This window comes from Trachurus trachurus, assembly GCF_905171665.1.
Source record: "Trachurus trachurus genome assembly, chromosome: 21".
In the NCBI taxonomy this organism is placed as follows: domain Eukaryota; kingdom Metazoa; phylum Chordata; class Actinopteri; order Carangiformes; family Carangidae; genus Trachurus; species Trachurus trachurus.
In genome coordinates this window covers 13015653-13030596 of record NC_139899.1, presented here as the reverse complement: position 1 = coordinate 13030596, position 14944 = coordinate 13015653, and the positions used below count along the sequence as shown (strand labels likewise).

At 40.0% G+C, this 14944-nt stretch overlaps 1 protein-coding gene across 2 annotated transcripts in view; it reads left to right on the top strand.

The window, feature by feature from the left end:
* The window catches only part of erbb4b (erb-b2 receptor tyrosine kinase 4b), a gene marked incomplete at its 3' end in the record, with an annotated part of 352419 nt that overhangs the window by 298139 nt on the left and 39336 nt on the right, over positions 1-14944 (top strand). For both annotated transcript variants that reach the window (XM_083996270.1, XM_083996269.1), the window contains exons 18-20: positions 3017-3139; positions 5676-5774; positions 11750-11935. In XM_083996270.1, coding sequence (XP_083852396.1) covers positions 3017-3139; positions 5676-5774; positions 11750-11935 — 408 coding nt within the window. The remainder of the gene's footprint in view (positions 1-3016; positions 3140-5675; positions 5775-11749; positions 11936-14944) is intronic.

Genomic DNA, 14944 nt, shown 5'->3' with positions numbered 1-14944 from the left:
AAGAAAGATCAGTTTATTATAGAAGAGTTGCCTGAGGACATTTGAGCACACACATATGCATGTTTGCATGCATATGTGTTTTGCTCACATTAAGTCTGCACACATGTCGGTGTGTGTGTGTGTGTGTGTGTGTGTGTGTGTGTGTGTGTGTGTGTGTGTGTGTGTGTGTGTGTGTGTGTGTGTGTGTGTGTGTGTGTGTGTGTGTGTGTGTGTGTGTGTGTGTGTGTGTGTGTGTGTGTGTGGGTGGATAGGGGTGGTGTGGGAGGGGAGGGGATGCATTGGACACATGCTGGAGAAAGTGTCAGAAACTGAGGCTCAGGTGTTAACTTGACATTGTATACTGGAGAGGACCCTTCTGTTAGGAAGAGGAAGGGCCCATACCATTAGAGGAGAAGAAAGCACTCTTCCTTTGTGTTAAAACAAGAAGAGTAGATCATCCAATGCACTTGTGTGCCCATAGAGCAAATATGTTCTTGTTTCAGTGCTCTCTCTCACACACAAAGGTATGAGAGAAGTGTCTGAGCAGATAGCTTCTATAATGATAGAATAGCACAGATAAGGCTCATTATCCTACTTACATTTTCCTCTCATATCCTGCTACTGTTGGTTTCCTACACAGTGTCAGACACTATGCTGGCTACAAAAATTGTTGTTTATAACCAACTGTACAATGTCTATATGCGTTAACCTATGTATAAGTGTACTGTATATAATATAAACCACTTTGACACAACACATTATAATTAATTTATGCATTTATGCAATTAATGCATAGACGCCTTCCCACTCTCAAATCACCATAACTATGCTAACAAGGTGATGGTGTTAGCAGCTGCTACAAAAGCAGCGGTGAATTGATAAATAAGCTGTTCTGACTGAAACCTAGTTTTCTGCTCACAAAGTAGAGAATTCTGCAGACCCCCACAGGGGTCATGTGTTCAGATTAATAAACCATCTGTGTGAATTGGCAAACCATGAATTTCATACATGTTAACACCTGGTTTGAGTAAGTAAGGGTAATAAAAACCATATCTGTCGAATAATGCGTCCACACAGTAACTTTATTTCTGGAGGTCATAAACCAAATGGTTTTATCAGCACATACTGTATCTCGGGCCATTTCAAAAGTGAGAATTTCATACATTTAATACTGACCTAAGCTAATATAGTAGGGAGCATTAGTGTCTGCTTTGCTGAATAAAGCACCCAGCCCTTAACAGCATAGCAAGGAAGCAAAGCATTTTTTTTTTTTACATTCAAACTTAGCACCGCTTTAGTGAGATCTGTCAGAATGCTATTCTAAAAAAACACACCAAAGATACTTAAAGATCTTCAAAGAGTAATTGAATGGCAGTGTGCACCACATGTGTTCTGTTATTACTGTCTTAACATGCAGTCTATATACATTTTTTATATGTGCTTTGTGGACCTCTGTCTAAACAACCTCAAGTTATTCCCAAAAATTTATTTTGTGTACAGACCAGCTCTAATAAGCGTGATGAATGCATTTGTCATACAATATTTTAAGAGATCTTCTCCCATGCCTCTCTTTGCATGAATGCAATGAATCTTGTCATGTTGGTCCAATGTCCAGGACACTGCAAGTGGTTAAACCCAACACAGTGAGCCATTTGGAAAGAAGCATATGCATTTATATAGGCTAGATTCATCCAGTTGCAGGGGACACTTGACAATGTCAATTAAACTGCACATGGTTTCTCTTTCAGTGAAAAGGCAATGCAACATATAATTCATTGAATGGATAAGCCAATCAATCTCTTCACCACCTTTTACTTTGCTCTTTTTAAATGTTTTGGATTTCCACATGCCATTTCTCATCTTTCAGTTGTCATTCTTTCGAAGATGTGTATCAGCTGCAGTATGGAAATACACCAAGCAGTTTGAATGTACTTAAGTTACGTATCTTTGGTTCGTCACTGCAGTGTAGAGTGAGAAGGTGGACAGCTCCAATTTCCTGCACTGTGGCTCCTACACAGCCTCAACATCTTCAGCACCACTAATGCTGGACAGCTCCCTGCACAGAGAAATAGCATATTGTAGTGTGTATACTGTATGTGTGTGTATGGATAATTCTTACGACATCTGTATTGTCTGGTGTGTTTGTTTATGTGCTGTATGTCCCACCCCTCTTGTTTCCACCCTGCAGAAGCTGATTTGTTATTCCATTTAAATGAAGAATGACTATTGTTTTTAATCAAATGGTTACCATGAGCCAGAGGGACAGAAGCTGCCAACCACAGCCAGCCTGATTTACACTTGCTCTCTGTCTCTCTCTGCCCTCCCTCCCCCTCTAATCTTCCACTCTTTTCCTAATTCTCCTTATATTGCTCCCTCCCTTACGCTTTTGTATCCTCTGACTAATTCGCCCGCTCGCTTCTCCATCGTTGTCTTGTTGTTGTTTCTGCCACAGTTCCTCTCCCACTACACATCTTCCTCCTTCCCTCCCTCCCTCCCCTCACATAATCTTTCTCTCTCACTAGCTATTTCATCTGTTCATTCCTCCACTTGAGCAGTAATGAGACAACAAAAGTGTCAACTCCTTTTCAGGCTGCACAATTATCCATATCCTCCATCTCTGTTCTCTCACTTTCTCTCATTCTAAGTCCACATTCTCCATCTTGCTTGATACTTAAGTGGTTATGGCACTCCAGAGTCTGAATTTGAAATGTTGGAAACATGTTATGGAAAAAAGCACTTCTTTAACTCCATGGTCATTGTTGTTGTTTAATTACTTAAGATGATTTAAGAGTTTCACTGCATGAGCTCTTGGAAATTAGGTCACAGTTTAAAGGAAATTTATTTTTTTCATTGAACATGGGAAATAGTCTCTTTTTTACTTAATTGAGGTACATTAGGGGGCACCATTTCCTGAAAAACAGGGTGTTATTTTTGTGTAATTTAAGTGATTTTGGTTTCCCTGATTCCCAGAATGCTAGATTGCATATAATTGCTTGACAATATGAGTCATATCAGATTTATACACTCTCTTTTTCAGCTGGTGGAGCCTTTAACACCGAGTGGAACGGCACCAAACCAAGCCCAGCTTCGCATCCTGAAAGAGACAGAACTCAAACGGGTCAAGATCCTCGGCTCTGGGGCCTTTGGAACTGTTTACAAGGTAAATTACACACAAATATAAAATGATACTATCTGCTTGCATGGGTTTCAGTTGCAATTGACCAAATAAATGAATGTATCCTTCTCCTACAATTCATAGAACAGGCCTCATGTCCTTGCAAAAAGGAGGACAAGAAAGACAGATCGCAAGACAATTAATGACAGGAAATGAGAGCTGCAGGCGGGGGATGAAAAAACTAAGTAATAGCCGACATGGAGACCCCTGCGGTTACACTGAAATAAGAGGTAGCTGAGGTCACCAGTGTGAAGATGTGTAGGAGGGGAGAGGCATAGACAGAACAGGGTTGAATTAGAAACAGACCCACTGCAATCATCATAGGTCATTTGGTAGATCAACCATTTACATTGTAGCCCCTTTAAGGGTATGATAGCATGAGCGCAGATGTTCATTTTCAAAGAAATATCTTCCATATTACCCTGGGGAATCTGCAACAACCAAACAAAAAAAAACATTAAGTGTCTCATGGGTGAGCTCTATGGGATCTATAGTCTTAGTGGTCACAAGGTAAATGGAGGTAAATAAATTGTATTGTTGTAATAGCTGAAGAATTGTGGTTTAATGATGAGATCCTGTCAGGCAGTGAGCTGAAAAACCGCTCCTCAGCAGCTTGACCGCATGATCTTATTATTTCAGGCACAATCCAGAGGTCAGGGCAAATGCTGATCTTCAGCATTCAGGTTAACCTGTAAATTGAGTGCTTTGCTGTGCATCTTAACTATCTTTTCACCAAAATACTAAAATATAACTTCAGGCACCCAGTACAGTTTTTGAGCACTAGTGGTGCAATGTTTTGATGGGTCCCTTGGCCCCCCTGTTTTGTTGAAGTAGAGGCCTAAAACAAAAATAAGCAGATTAACAGGTCAAAAAAGACACAAAAGAGAGCTGGTTGAAAACTATACTTATATAATTACCTTAGAAATTGCTCCTTTTTGGTAAATAAAAGCCAGGTCATATAATGTCTCTTGATTTCACACCACTCCAGAGTTGTTGGCAGCAAATGACAGACACAGGCCACAATTAACCAATTAAGTAATTTAAATAATAATTGTCCTCTTTAACCAATATTTGTTGGACCCCAGGACTCTTTTTACCCTCAGCTTTTGCTCAGTCCCCATCTGGCTGAATTCAACAATTGATCTTGATGATGAGAACAATGTGCTGAGACTGGGAGCCGTTGATCTGTATGCCACACTGAGCAACAACGACAACACATCACATTGTTCTGTTGCACCTCATTCAATGCAGTTAGTGCAATTTTTGAAATAGCACAGGCTGCACTAAAATGCTGAAGAAAAATGCATTGTTCACTAAAGTAACTGTGTGATGTGAAATATTGCTTTACAGTAATACTGAGGTGGTTACAAAAGCAGTGTTATGTTCATTCACTATGTAAATAATAATGAAATACTACATAGTGTGAGTGCAGTTGATCTGAGGGGAAAAAAGTGATTCATTGTGCGTAATAATAATAATTAACACAGGTGCAGGTAGAAAGTCTATAAAAAACCATGACATGAAAATTATAGCGTTGAGAGCATGTGTTTTGAGTCTGTGAGTGGGGGTGTTGGGTTTGCTGGATATGAAGCCACATCAGGGCTGAGCCAAGGTGGAGCACATTGGAAAGATTTTGAAAAAGTTGAGAGGTACTTGTTTTCTCTCCACTTTTAAATGCTTTGACCATTTCGGCAGGTACTTAATCCCACCTGAAATCATATACTCAAAAATGATTAAATTGTCTTACTCAAGTTTCTATTGAAGGACTAAATAAGCTTTAATGATACATGCTCATACTCTGTCAGTGAGAATCTGACACATGGTTTAAACCTGGCAATGTGAAAAATCCTCAATTCTTATTTAGATCGGCATCTTTCTTTTACTAAAATATTCTTAAAGCAGATATCAGCTTCACGGCCGTTTCGGCTAATGCTGCGTTCAAGGCAGGCTTTTGAAACCGTAAGTTACAGCTTCAAGTCACAACTACGACTTGGTAGCGTTCCAGGTAACCCGTAGCTCGTGTTTTTACCATCCTGTTGTCTGTGAAAGTTCCCTATAACGGCCACTCGTAACTTCCGACCCGTGAACTCGTACCAGATCGAACTGGTATGACTTCACAGGAAGGAAAAACACAAAGTACGAGTTTCTTTGAACGCACCATGAGTTAGCAGCCCCCGCCCTTGTCAGGCATCAATTGGTCCTCGTGCTACGTCACCACATTCACGCGCATCCCTTGGCTGCACACACAGCCCTTCATGCCGTTCTCTCTCCTCATTGGATAACACTTGTATCCCACAAGGAAAATTTTCTCCTCGGGTTACAGCAGAGCAGAGTGACGGAGAGACTCGTGTTTAGGCTGAAATACTTCATGTAAGTGATTGCTGACGGAAAATAGGACTATTTAGGACTTATATTAACAAAAACATTCCACTGATATCTGCTTTAAGTGGGAGTTTTATTTCTTTACATCCAATACATTGACTCATTATCTGTTTGTTTGTTTATTTGCATGCTTCTTTAGGGAATATGGGTCCCAGAGGGTGAAACAGTGAAGATTCCTGTAGCCATAAAAATCCTAAATGAGGCCACTGGACCCAAGGCTAACGTGGAGTTCATGGACGTGAGTATCTTGAAAACAAATCAATTCCAGTTTTTAATTGTATTTTCCCTCACAAGTTTTCTATCGGTTGAAACCTGGAAATTATTTTCTGTAATTCAAAGTGAAGTTGTAGAAAAGTGAGCTGTTTTCTCAGTTTATATTTTCTTATGTAGAAATGTTTCACCAGGTCAGTCAAGCTCACAATATCTTCATAGCGTGCGGAACTGTTCCAGTATTCACATAACAACCTATCAGGCCACTGTGACACATTGTTAACTGTTGAGATTGCAGTGAGTGTAGTGATGCCACACATCAGTGACTCTAAAAGAAAGAACAACTCACACATCAGCTTTGTTGGTGAAATGAAGCATTAAGAACTAAGCTTACGTCCCATGGACTCCAGAATGGAAATCATCAGGGGCCCCTAGGACCCCTGCCATACACCCACGTACACACACACACAATGCCACAGGCTCCCAGCACAGTGCACAAGGCCCCATTTATAAAACATTCACAACTCTTCTCATTTCAAAAGGAAAAGTGAAAAAAATCAAAATTATTACCCCATGATGATGCAATCCAGATGAAATAACCCCCTTCAACACACGCACACATTCAGATGCAGACACACACACACACACACGGTAAGCGACCCAGTTGCACTCATGTTTTGCGCTAAGTTTGACAGTCTGAGGAAGAGTTTTTGGAGTGTTAGCGTTTCTATTTTTATCAAGGCGTCTTTGATGAATATGCTACGTGCCTTTAATTTTATGTTGTGTGTGCTTTGGGGGCACATCTGACAATCAGAGAAGCAGATACCAGCAATGAAAGGGCAACATACAGAGAGACAAAAGAGGCATACACATACAGTGGTTGTAAGACAAAGAGGAAAATTGACTGATCCTTGACTGATGGTTGACTCAGGCACTGAAGTGGAGTTCACATCTGCATGTGAATGTAGCAGTGTGGTAGATTACATTGCTGGTAATTTTGTAATGGAACTCACTTATTTGATAAATTGCACTGTATATGTAACTGGTGATGAGCAGGAGAGACGGAACCTGTGATTGGCTCAGATAGAAACCAGTGAGAGAAGCTAAAAAGAAGTATAAGAAGTTAAACATAAATACTAATATTATTAGTTGATCTGTGAATGATTTATTTTTTCCCTCAGTAAAATTATTTGAGTTCCATCTTATTTTCCACTGATACCTTCCTTGTACATTCATCCTGTTCCTTAGCGTTCTTGTACAGACTGCTGAGCAGAGGGGAGCTGAGCTTCTGCACCAGGGAACATCAGTGGTAGTTACAGGGAGAAATGAGAGTGCCATTCGTTTACTTTAACCTGCTATACTTTCCCAGCTGAACTGGGAATTCTGACTGGTTACTATTAGGCTGCAGGCCACACTCACTGACTGTTGGATGAATTTCACTGAGGATTGATAGTCTTTATATTCTCTGTGTGTACAGTGTGTACTCTGTGTGTGTGCACGCGTGGGTGTCATTTTGTTTCTCTCAGTAAAATAATTTGTGTGTTTGCTGTTCTTTACCTGTAGAGCACCTAGAGGAGGAAAACATTCTCCTTTTACGAATTCATGAAATGGGTAAAAATTGTTTAAATGTTTAGTCCAGAAATGTAGTGTGAACAACACCTCCTTTCTTCCATTACCTAGAGAGAAGACTGACTGTCAGTGTCCTGTAAGATTGTCATGCATGTACATCTATGCATGTTATTGCGTGTATGTATTTATAATAATAGCTTCAGGCAGACAGGAGAGACTAGAGTACTGTATGTTATTCCTTTTGAAAGCTAAACTCCTGCTCAAGGCTTGTTTTCACTGAAGCAGGATAAACCCTTGCGGACTGGCCTTGGAAAATTGAATTCAGTGAAGCTGCCCCCCTTGTGTAAGAGAAAGATAATCTTTTGTTCTATTCATAAATGTTTTTGCTGAGTTATTATTCTCTATGAGTATCAACCAGAAAAAAATGCACCAAAATGAATCAATTTTAACGATACAAAACATGAATTTAACAGATTTCTAAATTATAATGAGAACCTTTATTTGAAGTTATAATGTGTGACCTTTCCATATTCAAACATTAAAAAGAAGTTGAGAGAGAATTCTAGATAAATATGTGATTTTAATCAAGATAACAGTATGCATGGAATCTAGTTTTGAACACAATTTGGTGGCATTACAAAGGTGTTTGGAGCTGAGTGTTAGGGGTTAGACCACCTGTCGTACAGTGGTATTTCATTTGATTACTCAAGATAATCAAATACATTTTTCCCAGTTTAATTGTGCATTTAGTCGTGCTGTGATTTACAAATTTCTGCTGTTAATATAATTCTTAAATCTTCTTAAAACATTGAAAGGATCTTGGTGTAAAATTCACAAAACCAGTTACTGTAGGCCTGCAGTCAGAATCGTTCCGCTTTCATCGGTGCACCGCAGACTTCCTGAGCATTGGCGATTACAGTGACATGCATGACTCTGAACGTGATAGACTGGTTTTGATTGACTGTGTTGAAATCGGCTGCTCCTGCAGGTAGTGTTTAGTATGAGGCTACTCACTTTGCCGCAATTCTGACATCATATTGACAGATGAAGTAACTAAAGTCCAAAAGTCCACTGAGGTGACCTGAGTTTGGAAAGGAGTCTGTGTTGTGCTGCCTGGGAGTCAGTTGTCTGTTGACGTTAGCACCCTCCATTCTTAAAGCTAATGTTAGCTGGTGCTATAAACTGCTGTGGGGCAGCAAAAAAGAGGCTTTGGGTTTTACTGTAAAATTCAGCCTGGGTGCTTTTATGTGGAAGTCAGTCAACAGGATGTGATAGGAAACAGAGAGGACTGAAAACTAGTTTTTTTTTTTTTTTTTTTGGTGGAGCACTAGCAGACCTTTTCAGCCAAGTATCCACATACACACACAGTTGTATTCTCTCTCTCCTATGCTCACACACCAACATCACAGACATACCCTCCCTACTTAGTGGCCTCACTGTACGATCTTTGCACACACCTCCAAGCTGCATGTCTTTTTCAGTTAGTATACTGATAAGGATTGAGGCGAAGGGAGGTAGTGAGTTGGAATTTAATCTTACCTGAAAAGCTCAGTGTAATGTACAGTAGTCGAGAGTTAAGACATCTCCAGGTGCCATGTCTCAGTGGAAGATGAACGCTGCCAAGATTTACTTGAAACGGATCCTGCCCACACAGTCAAACAGCTCTCTCGCAGACTTTGGCCTGAATTACAATCGTCCTCAAAGTATCTACTGCCGTCACCAGATGAGCATGGATCCGATTATGCAAAGCGTAGAAGACTGTGTTGTGGTTGTATCTCTCTGTCAACGTTCAGTGGGTCACGACACACTGTATTTCTAACGTACATGCAAACCCAACCACCTCCACCTGTGTTGTGGATTTGTGCTGCACAACTATCCATCTTATGATGAATTGTCACATTAACCCAAACCTCTGGCAGAAATAATGCTGTGTGTGTGTGTGTGCGTGCGTGTGTGTGTGTGTGTGTGTGCTTGCACAGAATAGATTAAGGTTTATTTATTTATTTGAAATTGTTTTTAATTCATGATGCTACCATCATATGCAGTACACACACACATATACATACATACAGTAGTATAGGTGTTGACACACATGGGTTCAAAGCTTCATATATAATGTACTGGAGCAGCTTCTTCATATGCATAAATCCTATTCTGTAGCATTATTTTCCAATAGCAATGTTTCAGACTAAAGTAAGTACATCACAGTTCTTACTGTACATTGTAATAAAGAACACAGACACGGGATTCACAACAACCTCACCTTGATGTATTTACTACACTTTTAGTTGGTTACAAAGAACGCTGACAGCCTTGTGAAGCAGTGAGTCACTTTGATGTTGAGGTTTGAATAAAAATCTACTGTTTCTGACTTAGAGGAACCTTGCTGCTCGCTTCAAGAGAAACTTCAGCCTTAAACAGAATAACGGGTCCTGTGATCTTTGATAGTTCAGTCAACACTTGTAAACATGATGGACTCTCTACCAGTGCGTTGATTCTTTGAACCTTTGCTCCGTTATTTGTATTTTTGCTCTAACTGAAACACTACCTGTTTAGGTAAAAAGTCACAACATATGGATGTGGTACATATCTGCACATAGTCAACTTTTCTTGCTCTGAAAATTTAAATGATAGATGAATAATAGTGACTAAATTGTGATAAGATTACTGTATTTCATTTGCAGATAACTTTGGATGCAACCACATTTTCCCCAAGCAAAAGTGCTTAAAATTTAATATACAAAGAGTTTTCCATTGTATACACACAATAAACATTATACTATTACACAAACTGAACAAAACTTGCAAGAGCAGTCCAAAACTGCAGATTGACAGTGATAAATAAAAAACGAAGACTTCCCCTTCCACCAGGAGAGTCAAGGGTACAACAAAAAAGAAAGAAAACATGGGTGGATGACTGCCAGAATATCAGCCGTATGCAGGTTGAATCAGAGTTTGATACAACATAGCAGCAAAACTCACAAGTTATGTAGGTCTCATTCAGCATGGTCAGAAACAACTTCTGCACCTTCTGGAAATAGTTTTATGAATTCCATTTGCCATAATGAATCCGTTCCATCTTGGCAACTGAAAGTATTTCGTTGAGCCACCTCCTAAAACATGGAGACAATGGAGACTTCCAGTTTAGCAATACTATTTTTTTAGCTGCAACCATGCCAACCATACAGTCTGGCTGAATGTTAGTTCCATATTGTTTGGGCAACCAATTAAATATGTCACACCAGAAATCCCCTGGTACTGGACAGTGCCAGAATATGTGTGATAGTGATCCCTTGGCAGTACCACACCTACCATACATGGAAGAAACCAACTCAAATATGTCATTATGTCTAGTTTTGACTAAGGCTGTCTGTGTTAATCTGTATCTGCAAGTAATGGAACAAACTGTTCTATCATATTGGCCAGGTCCTCCTCCCACAATTCATCTGACAAAGGAACAACCAATTCTTGACAAAGCAGGAGTTTATATCTTTAGCATTTGGCTGCAGACGTAAGTACAGTAATAGAATATGTGGCTCTTTGGTTTCATTTCCAGATGAAGCGTCTTGCATGGAGATAGTGACAGATTTATTTATCTCCAACATGGCAAAGCTCTCTCCCCCCCTGGTCCAGCTATACTGTGTCCATCAAGGGTTTGAACAAGTGATTGAATGTTGAATATTGAGTATATGCCAAGACATTTGGCAGTCCAAATCATCAGTCAGTCAGTCATGAAGTTTTCCCACTTCATGATAGGATCTGTGGAGCTCAGCCACAGTAGTCAACAGGTTCTTAGTCACCTCTCTTATTCACTGCAGCAGAATATTTCATAGACTCCCCGACATCAGGGGCTGAACAGTTTTGAAATGCACTGTAGTTCAGGAGGTTGGGAACTGAAAGTACTCAGTCAAATGAACAAATCAATAACCTGCATTTTACACCATCAGTACCTGGATGATTTCTAATTACTATTGCAAAAGGCGTTAAAGCAATATCAAAGGTGCCGGAGAAAGGCGATTGCCCTGCCACACCACCTTGGAGCTCAGAGGGTTGTAATTTATTTGTATTAGATGAAGAGAGGATGCGGAATCGAGTTCACGCTGAATGGCTTACAGTACATTTTAAATGTTTGGCTGCTAGGAGATTATTCTGTCTGTTAAAAGAGATACTACAGCAGGATATTAAGGGTCCATGTATAATGTAATCTAAATAATAAGTGGGAAGTCCTCTTTACCCAAATCTCTTAGCTGTAAAGGAGAATTTTAAGATTGAATACTTCAGAACATAAAAAAACATGGCAGTGATGGATTTTATATGACGTTTGTGTTTGTTGTTTGTTTTGGCTAAACTAAACATGTTAGAATCTTTTCATGTGCACGTACTATGACAAGCCCTTTACCCCCACATGCCTCAGTGTATATCTGTCTCATTCAGGAGGCGCTGATCATGGCTAGCATGGAGCACCCCCACCTTGTCCGCCTGCTGGGTGTCTGCCTGAGTCCCACCATCCAGCTGGTCACACAACTGATGCCTCACGGGTGCCTGCTCGACTATGTCCATGAGCACAAGGACAACATTGGATCCCAGCTGTTGCTCAATTGGTGTGTCCAGATTGCCAAGGTAAGGATTGAAGATTCTGATTTGTTAGTTGTTTCACAGGCTGCATGCTTGTTTGGTTGATGTGGTTGGTTGGTTTATTTATAAACTACCTCACTGGTGGTTTTGTTTGCTGATTAGTCTGTTGCTTGGTTGGGTCTCAGTTGGCAGATTAGCCAAAGGTTGTTTTTCGTGTTGATGGATCGTTTTGATACCTGAGGAGTTTGTTTATTAGTGGATCATCTTGCTGATTCTTACTGTTGGACCAATTATCTAAATCAATACTGTGTGATGACTTGAAGAGTTTGAGAGTCAGATGCCAATGTGCATCTGTATTGCTTGCCTCTGTTTGACAAAGTTCATTAGATTTGAACTTTAATTTGTCATTTTTAGTTTTGTTCTCCCTCATACACATTTGTGATGTGCCCTTTTGAAACCAGCTGTGCTCCCTTGTATTATAGGTCTCAGCAGATAGAGACTAATTGAGATGCTACATTGCTACTGTAGTGAAAAAAATATGTTTATGTTAGTCTAAAGTAGAGAGCTGATAGGTAGAGACAAGGAAGGACTAGAGGTTTTGGTAAAGTTTGAGTATTTGCGTGTGTGTTGAGGATTCCACAGCAGTCAGTGGCGCCCCTTGCCAGCCTCTCTGGAGAACTGAAGTAAATAATTCAAAGTCTTGCTTGACTTGTGTGGAGAGCAGGGAACTAGGTGTTAGCAGAGCATTACAATTAGTTTTTATCTACTTGTCAATATTAAGAGGTGACAGATCTACCAATGGTCTGTCTTTATCTGTCTGTGTTTGTACAGAGTGGATAATCACCAGAGTTAACTCAACATCTTTGACTGTCTAACAAGCCTAATAACAACTTTTATAAGTCTTGCCAATATTCTTTATGCATTTATTAATTAAGAAAAGGTATTAATTGCAGGGCCTGATAATTTGCTATATATAATGTGATATAACCATTTGATAGATAGATCAATTTGATAAATGGCCAATAAACCAGTCAGTAATGGGTTAAAAAGCTTAGAGAAGCAGAATAAAAGCGACTTAGCATTCACTGCAGTCCCAGATCTAATATCTATGACAAATATTTTTGCAGCCATTTTTGGCTAAATCAGAGTCAGGCAGTACTCCAGCTTAGCTTCTGTGGGAAAATATTAAACCATCAATTAAACTTTGGGACATAGTTATGATCATACCATATAAAACATCTTTTTTTATATCAAAAGCTATCAAAGCGTGCATGAATTCTTGCAACAATGACAAACCATGCTGTGTAACACAAATATTGACTTGTTATAGTATTAATCACATCAATTACTTTGTGGAAAAATGATGGCGATTGGCTATATACAGATGAATAAATACTGTATATGCCTGCTGTGAACAGTTGTCAACATGGGGACATTTATAATTCATAAAGGGTAGATATGATGATATGATGTATTATTTACTTCTGTTCATGTGTGTCTCAAGTGATTGCTGTTTAGGATTTTCAATAATTGGCTATAGCTTGTGGGGGCACAAATAGCTGTCAGGAAGCACACAGCCAATCAGGTGTCCTTACTGTAGGTTCATGCTCACACAATCACAAAGTGTCCAGTGGGCTTATCTGAATTATACCAGCAAGGTGAATTGGGACACTAACACGACCAACATTCCCACATGTAGTGCTCATAATAAGTTGTTGTAAGTTGACTTGAGTCTTGAAATATCTTTCGTGGAAATGATTTCATTACCATCTATCATGGATACATCCACTCGTGCAGGGTCTTACGGGGCTGTCAAGGCTCTTGCAAGTGACAGGGCTCCACATCTCTGTGGCCCTCCCTCTCTGTCATGGACGCCATCGCAGCCGTATATTATTAATGGAGTGATCTGCCCTGAGAGTCATACTAATGAGCAGATTCATCAGCACTACTATGCATGCAGGGCTCTGATGCCACAGAATACATCCTGTTTCTATAAAATACTGTTTGTATGCTTGCTTTTCAAATCTGCTTCTTAGCCACTCTTTGGCCGTCTGTATATATCAAGTGTTGCAACAGTGTCATATGGTTTGATTTGGGACTCCTTCTATCAAAATTTGATACAGCTGTAATACCATGGTGAAATGTCAATAAATTTTACAGTCGTGATGCAGCTTTTTTTCTGACCAAAGATCAATAAATACACCATCTTAAAGATCTATTAAGCCATTCATATGCAATCAGCATTTTCCAGGCAGTGTCTTGTAAAATGTTTACTCTGTTTATTCATGATGTATTGACATTCCCTCTGTTGCTGCTATAATATATTTCCTGATTTGAGAGCCATAAGACTGTTCATTATAATTCTTAAGTCAGTCACGATATCAAACAAAAAAGATGGAAATAATGTGCAGTTGTGCACACATGAACACATACGCTCTCACCCGCAATCTATTCAGCAAAATTAGATAAATAAGTGACAAGAACAGAAAAATACAGGAAATCTGCAGAAAACAGTGAGTATCTGGTCTGCTTATGTGTGTCATGGTATTAGGTCTGCTAGACATTGATGTTTGTTTAGAATCAATTAATATACAATTAACAAGATAATGAAAATTGTAAGTATGAGATGTGAAGAAACTAAGTAAATGAAAAGAAGAGTGAGCTGTGAGGACACTACTTACAGCTGTCATGTGTTGTTGTGCTGCATTTTTGTGGACATAGTTGTCTCCTGTTGGCTCCCTGGTCCATGTCTGACCGTCTCTATGGCCAGCTTATTGTGTGGGGGTGTGGGGGTGTGGGGGTGTGGGGATGGGCTCAGGGACAGGGATGGTGGCGAGGGCTGGGCCTGCTGCCCCCTTACCACATTACTCACTGGACTAGGGTCTATGCCCCGTTGCTGGGGCAGGAGTGGGTCATGGTGTTGCTTGAGGGGGATCGTAGCTGTTTTTGTTGGGTTCTCTGTGGGGCTTGGCCTGGTCTGGCCTCCACAGGGTGGTGGTACAGGTGGATGTTTGGCCTCAGGGCGGCACTGTCTGGTTAGTCAGCTACTGATCC